The sequence below is a fragment of the Rhinatrema bivittatum genome, chromosome 8 (assembly GCF_901001135.1).
Source record: "Rhinatrema bivittatum chromosome 8, aRhiBiv1.1, whole genome shotgun sequence".
Classification (NCBI taxonomy): Eukaryota; Metazoa; Chordata; class Amphibia; order Gymnophiona; family Rhinatrematidae; genus Rhinatrema; species Rhinatrema bivittatum.
Window position 1 is genome coordinate 53,313,943 of NC_042622.1, and position 13,694 is coordinate 53,327,636.

The 13,694-nt window shown below is 41.8% G+C and overlaps 1 protein-coding gene across 6 annotated transcripts in view; it reads right to left on the minus strand.

Annotated features, from left to right (window-relative positions):
- PTPRT (protein tyrosine phosphatase receptor type T) overlaps nt 1-13,694 on the minus strand; it is a 1,509,925-nt gene that overhangs the window by 932,272 nt on the left and 563,959 nt on the right. For all 6 annotated transcript variants that reach the window (XM_029612345.1, XM_029612346.1, XM_029612344.1 and 3 more), the window contains exon 4: nt 8,743-8,824. In XM_029612345.1, coding sequence (XP_029468205.1) covers nt 8,743-8,824 — 82 coding nt within the window. The remainder of the gene's footprint in view (nt 1-8,742; nt 8,825-13,694) is intronic.

Genomic DNA, 13,694 nt, shown 5'->3' on the forward strand with positions numbered 1-13,694 from the left:
TTTAAAAATGGCGCGGGTCATCCAGTGCACCTAATAGAGATATAAATACCTATCTAGTGTGAAGGTATTATGGCTAGTCTTCTCTCTCTCTCTCTCTCCACAAATGAAAAAGGTGTAGTTAAAATTCACATTAAAGCCATGCAAAACTGTGAGCCCAGCCCACTTGGCCACAAATCCCACCCCAATATCCTCTCATTTGCATCTCACCATGCATTATGGTGCTTTCAGACGCATTAATGGCATTTTCGCATGCATTAAAGGCATTTTTTGCAAGCGAAAACACCATATAGCACTTTGATAAATGAACCCCTTAGTTTGATGTTTATTTTGCTTTGTTTTGTTTATGTAAACCAAACCAAACCTGGGCACTCTTTTGGCTGGGAAGGCCCAGCCAGGGACACTCGAGGCTTTTTTTTTTTTTTAAATGTCACAAATACGAAAATCCCTTACCATAGGAGACTGAGGAAGCTACTTTCTGTTCATTCCATTTGGTGCAAACCAAAAATGGCTTTATTCATTGCATTTTTTGACATTTGTTAGAAATAAATGCACATCTCTACTAGCAAGAAGTCAGATGATAAACTCCTCATGCTGTTCCAGATCCAATCACACTGTCTTGCTGACTTGGAATTCTCTCTTTCACAACTTCTGAGGCATGACTTGGAAAAATCTGTGAATTCTGTGCACAAGCTTTTGAGCAGTATTTTCTCCAATAAAAGTAACAATCAGGCAAGAAGTTAGCTCAGTCTATGTCCCCATATTCGCTTTTGGAAATATCATTTGATTGTTAAACTAAATTCAGTTTGGTATACCCTGGTAGATCATAATAATAATTCTACTGACTATGGAAAAATGAAAAGAAAGGAAGTAGGGAAACTGGGAACTTGGAATTCATTGCGTCAGACATTGATGTAACTGCTATCTATATCTTATTTATGTTATATTTATGATAAATGCCTTTTGGTAGCAATATTGCGCACTCTTCTCAATACTGCACATTATTTTACCCCAAATGTTGCTGAAATAGTAATGAGCTGCTTAGCATGCAAATGATTTGCAAATGCATGCAGAGCAGCTCATTTCTAGGGGATTTAATTTAAAATATCGCAGTTTGCCTGAACAATTGCAAGCAGCATTAGTTTATTGAAAGTTAGCTACAATTCAGGAGTTGTAGCTAACTTTCCCTGGAAGCATTGATATGCTAAAGTGCATTCTGATACGCTTGGGCAGTTTCTTAGTAGACTATATCAGCCATATTGACCCCCCCCCACCCTATCACCAGCAGGTGTATTCCCTCCAGGGGTCTTGTGAGACCCTTACCCATCCTCTGCTGCCTGCAGAAGTGGCGTTCATGTCAAAACAAATTCTAAAAAGTTGAATGTCACAAGGCAACCCTACTTCTTTTAAATGCATTCCCCCCTTTCTAGCTCTAAACTCTTCCCAACAGCTGATTCCCTCCGACCCCCACCCCAACCCATTGGGCATAACCTGTATCCCAGCCAGCCGGCACCATTTTGAAAGGAGACAGCAATGAATCCAGAGCCTAGGGGGCATTCCAGGCCCCACTAGACCACCAGATATCCCGGAGAGAGTCAGGAGGAATCGACTGCTGGAGGGGTTGGAGCTGGGGTGAATTTATTTAAAAGAGGAGGAGTTGGAAAGGGGGAGGAGCATTTGCTGTGCAATATTCAACATTTAAAAAAAATATTTTTGACATGAGGTGGCCCACCTCTACAAGTGGCAGGGGGTGGGCAAAAATCTCACAAGACCCCCGAGGGGGGTGATACACTCACTGGTGGTGGGGGTTGATAGGGTCAATATGGCCTTTTAAGAAGATGACAGCACGTTTAGGCCCTTATGTCCTGTGGCATTTTTCACTATGGTATTTTACCATGAGGGGAAATACCATGTGGTATTCTATGCTGTAGTATCGAGTATCACAGCTTTATAAACCCCTATGGTATTTTTCTCTCTGGAGGAAAATACTACAGCTAGTAAATGACCCCTTAAGTTTGTACCTGAGACAATGGATTGTGACGTCACTTGCCCAAGGTTACAAGGAGTGGCAGTAGCTTTGAATTTTGGCTTCCCTGGTTTGCAGCCAGAATTCAAAGCTACTAATCAGAATTGCCAGAATTGCTCTAATCACTAGGCTACTCCTTGACTCCTTAACACCTCACTTTTTGTTTTTAGTATTTATTAATATACAACCCAGGTAATGATCTGCAAATAAAACACAAATAATGAACTGAATGTAATTTATAGTAGATACACCTTAAATCTTGATGGAAAAATGGCTTCAGTTGTGGTTCTACCCCTCCACTTCTAGTTTTAAAGAAATTATTAGAATACTCATTGGACTTTGAAATGTACACATTCTGAACAGTATCTTGTAGTTGTAACCTTAAATATTAAATAAAATAAAATTCACAATTAATGTGGCTCTCATCTACAGTGAAATAACTTGAGACATATTTTTCACACTTGTTACTGATGATTTTTCAGAACAAACTTGTAGAAATGTGCACTGCTTTCCACATGTTTTCAGGTTGGTTATAGCTCATGGATATACTGGCAAGTTTCAATTACATATGTAGAATATTTTCCAAAATCAAACTGGATGAACCCTTTATTGCTTGAAACACATGGGTGAGTCCAAAGCAAATTACTGCACGCCACTGGCTGCTTGTCATATTGGCTGCATTCAGCAAATCCATTGCTCCAGCTGCTAGGCTTCTAACACCACATCCTGACTAGGGTTGCCTGGCTCATTGCCAGGGTGTCACCCAACAGTGAGGTCCCCTGCTGAACTGCTAATTATTTCATTGCTAAAGGCACTGGGACAGTATAGCTGAGGGTAGCTCCATGGGAGGGGTAGATTTGCTTCATTTCATTATTATTCAATTAACTTAATGGCTTAGAAGAGGAAAACAGAATATAAACACAGGAGGCCTGAATGAGTCATTAGTGGACATTGTGAGTCTTGTGTGTCTTTTTGATGTAGAAAACTTGCAATGTGCTGGGTGAAAACTTTGGGAAATACTGAGCAGCTATTAGCCAACATGGCTTGCAAGCTGATTTCAGTTTTACCCAGCATTTTACCTGTAGTAACAGGTTCCTTTTGCCTGCTGCTGTTATACTGAAATGATTTGTCATGCTTCACACATCATATCACAGCAGCTACTGTATGTACATTGGGTATGCTGCAGTCTAATGTAATAACTTGTTGGTCATGATGCCATTTGAAATGTCAATCATGACAGTTGTATATAATGCAACATCCTTGCAGGACCTCCCTAGGTTGGCAGATACTGGCTTTAAGATTTTGTCAAAATGGGTCAAACCTGGAAGAAGAACTAGAAGACTGGGAGAAAATGGGTGAGAAGTAACAACAGTGAGACAAATTAAAAGGAGCTATCACAAAGCCAACAATTTTTTATGTTAGAAATGTAAGCAAAAAGAAGAAGAAAAAGAAACCAATTTAGTTCTCTAATGAGGTGGCTGAAATAATAAAGGCAAAAAGAACAGCATTTCAAGAAGTATAAAGGATCCCAAAAAGAGAAACACAGGAAAGAATATCTGGTGAAACTGAGGGAGATGAAAAAAGAAATCAGGAAAGCAAAAGGTCAGGCAGAAGAAAGGATTGTCAAAGAGGTAAAGCAATTTTTGGTTATATCAGAGAAAGAAGAAAGGCCCCATGTGGTATAGTGAAATTGAAAGGGGAAAGGAACAATATGAAGAGACAGATAAGGAAATGGCAGAAATATTAAACAAATACTTCAGTTTGGTGTTCACTAAAGAAGATGCTGGAGAAGGACCGTTGCTGATTGACAAGACCGTAGATGGGAGTGGGATAGACAAAACTCTATTTACAGAGGAGAATATATGGGAAGAGCTAGGGAAACTGAAAGGGTACAAGGCTATGGGGCCAGATGAGGTACATCCCAGGACAGTGAGGGAGCTCAGAGATGTGCTGAAGGGTTCGCTGGAAGACCTGCTCAATAGATCCCTGGAAACAGGAGTGATGCCATGAGACTGAAGAGCGGTGGTGGTCCCGCTTCACAAGGGTGGTAACAGAGAAGAAGATAGATACTACAGGCCAGTTAGCCTCACCTCGGTGGTGGGAAAATTAATGGAGACTCTGCTGAAAGAAAGCATAGTGAACTATATACATTTCAGTGGGTTGTTCGACCCAAGGCAGCATGGATTCACCAGGGGAAGATCCTGTCAGATAAATCTAATTGATTTTTTTTGATAGGGTGACTAGAGATTTGGATCAAGAAATAGCGCTCAATGTGATTTACTTGTATTTCAGCAAAGCTTTTGATATGGTCCTGCATAGGAGGCTTGTGAAAAAAATGAGGAGCTTGGGAGTGGGTGCCAGTGTGATAGAGTGTATTACAAATTGATTCACTGAAAAGAGATAGTGTGTAATAGTAAATGGAACCTAGTCTGAAAAGAGAACGGTGTTAAGTGGTGTGCCCCAGGGATTGGTTTTGGGTCCAGTTCTGTTCAATATCTTTGTGGGCGACATTGCAGTAGGGATAAAAGGTAAGGTTTTTCTATTTATGGAACATACTAAGATCTGCAACACAGTGGTGTCCCCTACACCACTTCAGCCCTAACACCTAAGTGGGGGCTACATATATTATACCATGTGCTGGTACAGTATTGTTTTCAACAATGTTACAGGTTTGCACCCATCATACAGGATCAAGAACAGACAACAGTTCAAAGGAAGTTAAATAGGAGTGTAAGGATACGTGAACCCAAGTCAGGCAAAGGCTGTCAGGTTGTTGAATGAAAGACAGCTGCTCCACAGGTGTGTGAGGCAGTGCCCCTAGTGTTCCCCTATTTACTTGTGCAGGACCAGACTAGACACCTGGTCTACCTTAAATACCTTAAGGAGAGTATGCTCTATGGGCGTGATTCTGCAGGGCAGGTAGGGCTCAGAGGGTGAATCCAGAAACTGGGGAATAAGAACTGGGATCCAGGTGGGGATAACCAGACCAGGCCCAGGTCTCCAGGAGGAAGGCAGCTCCTGTAACATAACATTGTCCAAACACTGAGCTGAGACAAAGCAGTACAAACTGTGAGTAGAGAGAGTACACTGTCTGAAGGTAAAAGCAGTATAGTGTTGTGTATATGATTGAAGCTGTGAATAAATATTATGTTTCAAGAAAGGCTGGAGTCAGACTGAATTTCTGCCTCCAGGCCTGTGAGAATCACTGCTCGCTCCCACAAGGTGTTTAACTCAAAAAACTGACTCTAATAAAGCTAAACCCAGACAAGCGGGGCGGTGGGAAAAAATAGTGGAGAAAATGCAGAAAAAGGAAGTCTTCCTGGCTACCAGATAACCAAGAAGGAACATAAGAACCTAAGGAATGCCATAATAAATCAAATAAAAGATCTATCAAGTCCAGCATCCTGTCTCAACAATGTCCAATCCTCGTCACAAGTACCCAGTAGGATCCCAAAGAATAGGTCCATTCTTTCTTACTCATAACCAAGGATAAGCAGTGTCTTTCCTAAGTCTATATGGATAATAGTGGTTATGACATTTCCTCCAGGAACCTGTCTCAACTTTTTTAAATCCAGGAACACCACATGCCTTCATTATATTCTCTGGAAACAAATTCCACAGTTTACTTGAGAGAAAAATAATTCCTATAATTTATTTTAAAAGTGCAATTAGCTACATGGGTTGTCCACCTTGACCATCTACTCCTTCCATCCAAATCATTGTTTTTTAGACCTCTATCATATCTCCTTTTTGAAATCTCTTCTCCATGCTGAAGAACTCTAACCTGTTTAGCCTTTCCTCATAGGGGGAGATATTCCATCTCCTTTATCTTTGTGGTCTCCCTTCTAGTTCTGCTATATCATTTTGAGATGGGACAACCAGATTTGCATACAATATTCAAGATGTGATCACACACAGGCATTCCCTGCAAATTGCCTTCTTCTCCCTACTCAGCCCCCTCCCCAATACAACTTGAGAAAATAGCAGAGAATGTGAAGAAGCTGGCAACAAGTTGAACCAGATGGCCTAAATGAAAACTGCGGGCCTCTTGAACTTCCTGTTTTCGGAATGTCCCTGTACTGAAGGACTTCCAGGAGCCCAAGGCTTGAGCAGCATGGAAGCAAAGATAGTGATAGTTTATAGACTAACCTTTCCTACAGCAATGATGGTGGAGGAGACCTATATCTAGGTGGAACTCAGAGAAAGCCAGGGCTTTCTTTTACCTTTTAGTTTGGGGCCAGGAAGGCCTTGATCTTGTTCTCATCTATTTAAAATAATATCCCTCAAACCTACTGAGAAACCCTCAACTTGCTATTTTTGCTTCAAAAAGCTATCCAGTCACACATCTTGAGTGGAGGCTTGATGGAGTGCACCAACTGAGCTGACTCAAATTGATCATAATACTGCAGCTTTCGCAGGACTCCACTACTCACTACTTGAAAAGCTGCAGGAAGACATTAGGGATGTGTTTCTTTAAAATGAATAAGAAATCTGAATCAAATCAGATGGATTCATTTTGGTTTTTGAAAGTAAATATGAATGATCAGTGCCCCTAACAATCCCAAAAATTTTCAGAGTCATTTGTTTCATAAAAATTGAACACTATTCATAAATAGGGGATACTATTTATTAGGGATGTTTATTTGTTTGTAACGAAATAGGAAATAAAGACGATATTTCCTATTTCGTTGCCTGACGAACCGATAGGAAAACCCACGAAATTTCATTTGGTTTTCTTATCGTTTCTTGGAGGGGGAGAAAGGGCACTTAAAAAAAAACCAAAAAAAAACCTCAAACCCACCCCAACCCTTCAAATTCAATTACCTACAATCCCTCCACCTTTCCAACCCCCCCAAAACTTGCCAAAAATACCTGGTGGTCCAGCGGGGGTCCTGGGAGCAATCTCCCTCTCTCGGGCCGTTGGCTGCCACTAATCAAAATGGCACCAGTGGCTCTTTGCCCTTACCATAAGACAGGGGTTACCACTGCCACATGTCACATGGTAAGGGCAAAGGGCCACCGGTGCCATTTTGACTAGTGGCAGCCAAAGGCCCGAGAGAGGGAGATTGCTCCTGTGACCAATCTCCCTCTCTGGACCACCAGGGACTTTCGGCAAGTATTGAGGGGGTTGGGAGGTGGGGGGTTGTAGTTAATTGAATTTGAAGGGTTGGGGTGGGGGTTTTTTGTTTTTTTTCGGGGCAGCCAAAAAAAATCAGCCCGAACCACATGAAAATGAAATTTCCTGTGGCGGACCAATAACGAAGGCCAAACCGAAAGGTTCAGCTGAAGCACATCTCTACTATTTATTCGGTAGAGCACCCTGTTTATGAACAGAATGTGCTATTTTCTAAAATGAATACAAAATTTAAAAAAACAAATTTAAGAACACCATGAAGTGAAGAAAATCAAATAAAAAATTATCCAAAAATGGATGAACCAAAACAAACATTTTTTCTGCTCACATCCACACAAGAAAGTGTATGTAGCTGTCAGAGACAGAAAACAGGGACAGGAGGAGAAAGTCCATCGTGCCACTAATAAGTGTAACTCAGCTTGAAGTCCCCATGCTCTCTTCCAATTACCACTCAAACTTACCAGACTTTAAGGTCTATAGGGATAACGTTCAAAAAATTCCATGCAGCTGCCTATGCACATGTAGATTGCCACGTGTGGCTTTATGGTAGTATTTTATAACCCTTGTATTTGATACGAGCATATTATAAAATACACGTGCATTGAAAGTAATGATTTTGATGCACTGAATATGCATACTTTTAATACCTATCTAAAAAATATGCACGCATATATTTTATGCATGAAAATAAAGTAGGGCTTACTCACATAAAATCAGATTTATGTACAGAAGTCAGGGTATTTTAAAACATGCATATGTAATTGAAATTACCAGATTGCCAGTTCAGTTCACCCAGTCCTACTCCAGGTTATCAAGGCCCTCCTAGTTTTTCAGCCTGAGCTCCCCTTTCTCCTCCAGTTCACACAGACCTCCCATCCAGCCGATAATACACAATAAACATGGCTGATATTATGCAAGATAATTACAGGTGTAAAGTTACGAGAGTAAGTTGCAAATTTACATGTGTGTCTTTTAAAATAACAACTTAGGTGCATAACGTTTGGCCCTGCCCTGAAATACCCCTAGACTGCCCCCTTTATTTACATACATATATATGCGTGCGAAACAAAGTATGTGCGTAATTTCAACTTTTATAAAATAACCACTGGCGAGTACAGGCAAATTATGCACACATATGTTCATTTTTAAGCACCCAACTCTATGAAAATTACCTCCACAGTTGTTTTAGGGGACATTTGTGGCTTATCATAGTCAAAAGAAAGGTGGTAAATGGAAGCAGAGATTCAGATCAGGTTATTTCATTATGAACCTAGACTAAGCAGAATGTGAAAGGCATTTAAGCAGAGCTATATAAAATAAACAACAATAATAATTCTTTTCAACTGAGTGTAATCTGCTCAGGGGCAGCAGCTAAAGATTTGTATAGGTAGTGCCTGTTGCTCAACTTATCAAATGATGCACTTATTCAAGCCTGACTACCTTCGCTTTGTAAGCAGTTTGGACAGGATTCAAGGCTATTACTGAAGAAGTTGATTAAAATAGAACCCAAGGACTGCTTTAAGTTGAAAAGTACCACAGAAAAGTGCTAAAGTTAGAGAGAATAGAAAGAAATTGAAATACTCACTGCAAGGATGGGCAAGCACTCTGATTTCATCCACTGCAATGTACCCTGGATGATCCTTTAAAGACACAGATTCAAATATAACCTGAAACGTAGAAGGGAAGAACAAACAATACATAGGATAAATAAAGATGTACTCTCATTTGCCATTCTATATGCTCCTATGAGATGAAGAGATTTGCCCATTGGTCCCTCCCGATGCAGTTTTGTTTGAAACATGCCCGGGTCAGGGAACCTTTCAGCCTGGACTATTAAAGCATTTTGATGTGCCTTTTCCCTATGAAATATTAAATGAAGTTCCACAAACTCCAAAGCTCTCGGACAATGTGAGTTACTACCAGTCCTCTTTACCGCTTGCCTATGACTTGTGTTGGGCTGGTTTCCCAACTTTGTTTCTTGCCTTTCATTTGCTGATGACATAAAGATATCAACAGTACTTTTATGGCATCTGCATCCAAAATGACATAAATCCCTTAGTGAAATTTCATAATAGGGTTTGTTCCATTTTGGATGCCTGCCTTAAAAAATGTCTTTCTGCTCCAGGGTCTCCCTCTCACCCTTTCCCTCACACCCCCCTAAATCTGTGTAAAGGGCACACAGTTCTGGGCCTTCAACCAGCCCCCCCACCCAACCATGATGGCTCCTTCAGTCTCTTCAGAAGTCCCCAAACTGAGCCAGGAGCAGGATATACTCTTACCTGCTACCGACTTGGCATCCAGGCTAATCTAACGCTATGCTGGCTAAAGAAAAGATAGCTAGTGTAGCACTGTATCTAATAGCAGAGTGCTGCTCTGACAACACCACAATGCTACACTGGCTTTCTTTAGCCAGCATAGCTAGTGGCATAAGTGTTTGACCAATGCTGAATGCCTAACTACATCTATAAATAAATAAATAGCCAGTAGCAAGTAAGGGGGAGTCCTCTGCTAGCTAGGCATGGGGAGTTTGGGGAATTTGGGGGGTTAGGTTGGTTTTTTTTGTTTTTTCATTCCATTTTTCAGTTTTAGTGTGCTTTAAATAGTTTTAATATGCAGTAAAACCAAAGGGACAAAACTTTAAACTTACACGAGGGCGCAGATTTGTTCGCGCAACCTGGCGCGAACAAATCTACGCCCGATTTTATAAAATCCAGGGTCGGCGTGCGCAGGGAGGTGCACAGTTGTGCAACCTGCACGCGCTGAGCCGCGCTGCCTGCCTCCGTTCCCTCCTAGGCCACTCCAAAATTGGAGCTGCCTTGGAGGGAACTTTTTTTTTTGTCCCCCCCCACCTTTCCCTCCCTTCCCCTATCTAACTCAACCCCCAGCCCTAACTAAACCCCCCTACCTTATTTCGTGGAGTTACGCCTGCCTCTGCCTCTGGCAGGCGTAACTTGCTGCGCCGCTGGCTCCCTGCCCCGGCACAGGCCGTTGTGCCGGAGCACTCGGCTCCGCCCCCGGACCGCCGTCATGCCTCCGGCTTCGCCCATGGACCACCCACAGACCATTGCCATGCCCATGGACACGCCCTGGCCCGCCGTCGCACCCCGGCCACACCCCCAGCCAGCCTCTTATTCGAAGCCCCGGGACTTACGCATGTCCCAGGGCTTGTGCGTGCAGCTGAGCCTATGCAAGATAGGCTCGGCGCGCGCAGGGGGAGGCAGGGTTAGGTTTTCGGGGGTTGCCCGCGTATCTTATGAGCCCAACCCTTTGAAAATCTACCCCATATAGTGAGTGGTAAAACCATTTAATGTGTACTAAAACAGAAAAACAAAACTTTGTTTTTTCTTTCTTTTTGTTTGAAAATGACACAAAATGTTGTTTCTATATCATCTTCAAATGAAAGCACATTCCTAACAAAGACACAAATGAACCAACTCAAACCCAACAATAACATCCCTAATGATAAATCTATCATAACAGCACAGATTCCAGTGTGCAAGGTTTTGTTACTCTAAGACAGAGGTTTCCTAGTATACAATTTACCAGCTCAGTTCTTTGCAATCACTGGCTGGTCAACTGCAGGATTTGGTTATCAATTAACCTACTGAAGGACTTGATCAGTTGGAATGGAGCAAGATAAAATAGATAGTAGAACTGCTATATTAATAGCATCATTATAAAGAACACTGTACGAGAAAGGAGAACTTTATTTGATCTTGATCCTTACTTCCCTATACCAGATTGACTGGACCTAGACACCCAACATTTCTCATTCAGAGGGACTATGGACTGTAAGTTGGAGGAATTCCAACCCCGGAACCCTGACCCATGCAGGACCTTTAGACTATGATCTACTGGAATCCTGATTCACAGAACTCTGACATAAAGTTGCTTCAACTCCTGTAACTGACCTAGATCCCAAACAAATCATAGAGCAAGTCAACCATTGCACTTGATTTGGATCACCATATTGTTCTGCTTTGGGTTTATACCATGGCATCAGATACATTTTCTTGTGCAAACAAACTTGTAACCTTCAACTGACACACGATTTCTATTCGAGCTTGGGAACGATCATTACTTAGTAATTATGCAAAACCCCCCCACTGCTCACATTACACCACCTTTTGGCGACTCACTCCTTGCATGACCTTCATAATAGGCATCATTGTGCGGCAACTTGTACCATTTTTTCACTCTGCCTTATTTTTAATCATCGGTCAGTCCAATTTTTTTATCTTTTTCAGTGCTAAATAATTAAAGTGCTCTGTGCTTATTCAACTGTTTCTACGAAGAAATTCTCCTCATTCAATAATGTAATATCACTTAACTTTGTAATTCCAGTATGTAATGCTGTGAATGCCCAAGTTGTACATCCGATAATGTGTAGCAACGTGATGTATCTTCACATTGCCGTGTCTGTGCCCGACACTGTACGGTGTTTCGGACGGGATCGTCCTTCTTCAAGGGCAATATTCTGCGCCATAAAAGAACTTTCATTAGACTCTGAATAACTGTATTAACAAAATCCAAACATGCATCGCTACTTACTCAGGTTTTCCACCATTGTTACTCTCAGCGTTTTTTCGATCTTCTCTTCCGGTTTGCCACTTCCCGCCTCCATTTTTAAACCCCCTTACGTAAGTGACGTCAACTCGCGTCACTCTGTTCCTACAGAGAATACCACTCAATCATGCTATTCAACCCCATCGGGCTCACAGTGCGCATCCAAAATATCCACTGTTTGCTCCTTTAAGTTTAACAAAACATTCAGATCACCACCACGTTGTAACGATCTAACTACTTCTAAAACTCGCCATGTCAGCTGTTGAAAGGCATGCTGTTTCTCTAAGCAATGGGCCACCATTGGAGCCATCATTTTACCTGTGGCTAAACAGCTCCGATGTTCAATCAAACGCACTCGTATTTGACGTTTTGTCCGTCCTATGTAGTACAGGTTACAGGGGCACACGATGATGTATATCACATGGGATGTATCACAACAAGAATATTGTCGTGATTTATGTGCTTTTCCATATTTATCAATCCATACTGCACCCTCAATGACCTGACTGCATAGGGAGCAGTGTTTACATTGCCAATGCCCGATGTTTTCATTTGTGCTGCTAGCATTTACAGTAGTCAAGAAAGAGTGCGTGACTAGATCCCCCACATTTTTTCCTCTACTATACGCAATAATCGGAGGTTCTTTAAAAATGTCATGAATCTTCAAAACTGGCCAATGATGATGAATCAACGTGGCTATGTTACCTGACACATTGGAGTAGGGAACAGTACACACAATCCTTGATTCTTCACTTTCTGATGGTTTATCAAGGAGCAACCATTGGCGTTCCGCGTTGTATGCACGCTTGTAAGCTTTCTTGATATATCTCACCGGATAGCCCCGTTCAAGCAGGCGAGTTTTGAGGATGTCTGCTTGACGGACGAACTCAGCTTTTATGCTGCAGATTCTTCGTAACCGGAGAAACTGCCCTATTGGCACTCGGGTACACAAGAATTACAACAGTTTCTGCAGTGGTTGAATACGCTTGATGAGCACCTACAATTCACTAGTACGTTCCACAAAACAGACATCAATTTTTTAGACATTGCCATTAGTTTGGTTAAAGGTCGTTGCACCACCACGTTGTACAGGAAAGAATGTGAGAGGAATACCCTCTTACATTATACCAGCTTTCATCCTCAACAATTACGGAATAATCTGCCAATAGGGCAGTTTCTCCGGTTACGAAGAATCTGCAGCATAAAAGCTGAGTTCGTCCGTCAAGCAGACATCCTCAAAACTCGCCTGCTTGAACGGGGCTATCCGGTGAGATATATCAAGAAAGCTTACAAGCGTGCATACAACGCGGAACGCCAATGGTTGCTCCTTGATAAACCATCAGAAAGTGAAGAATCAAGGATTGTGTGTACTGTTCCCTACTCCAATGTGTCAGGTAACATAGCCACGTTGATTCATCATCATTGGCCAGTTTTGAAGATTCATGACATTTTTAAAGAACCTCCGATTATTGCGTATAGTAGAGGAAAAAATGTGGGGGATCTAGTCACGCACTCTTTCTTGACTACTGTAAATGCTAGCAGCACAAATGAAAACATCGGGCATTGGCAATGTAAACACTGCTCCCTATGCAGTCAGGTCATTGAGGGTGCAGTATGGATTGATAAATATGGAAAAGCACATAAATCACGACAATATTCTTGTTGTGATACATCCCATGTGATATACATCATCGTGTGCCCCTGTAACCTGTACTACATAGGACGGACAAAACGTCAAATACGAGTGCGTTTGATTGAACATCGGAGCTGTTTAGCCACAGGTAAAATGATGGCTCCAATGGTGGCCCATTGCTTAGAGAAACAGCATGCCTTTCAACAGCTGACATGGCGAGTTTTAGAAGTAGTTAGATCGTTACAACGTGGTGGTGATCTGAATGTTTTGTTAAACTTAAAGGAGCAACAGTGGATATTTTGGATGCGCACTGTGAGCCCGATGGGGTTGAATAGCAT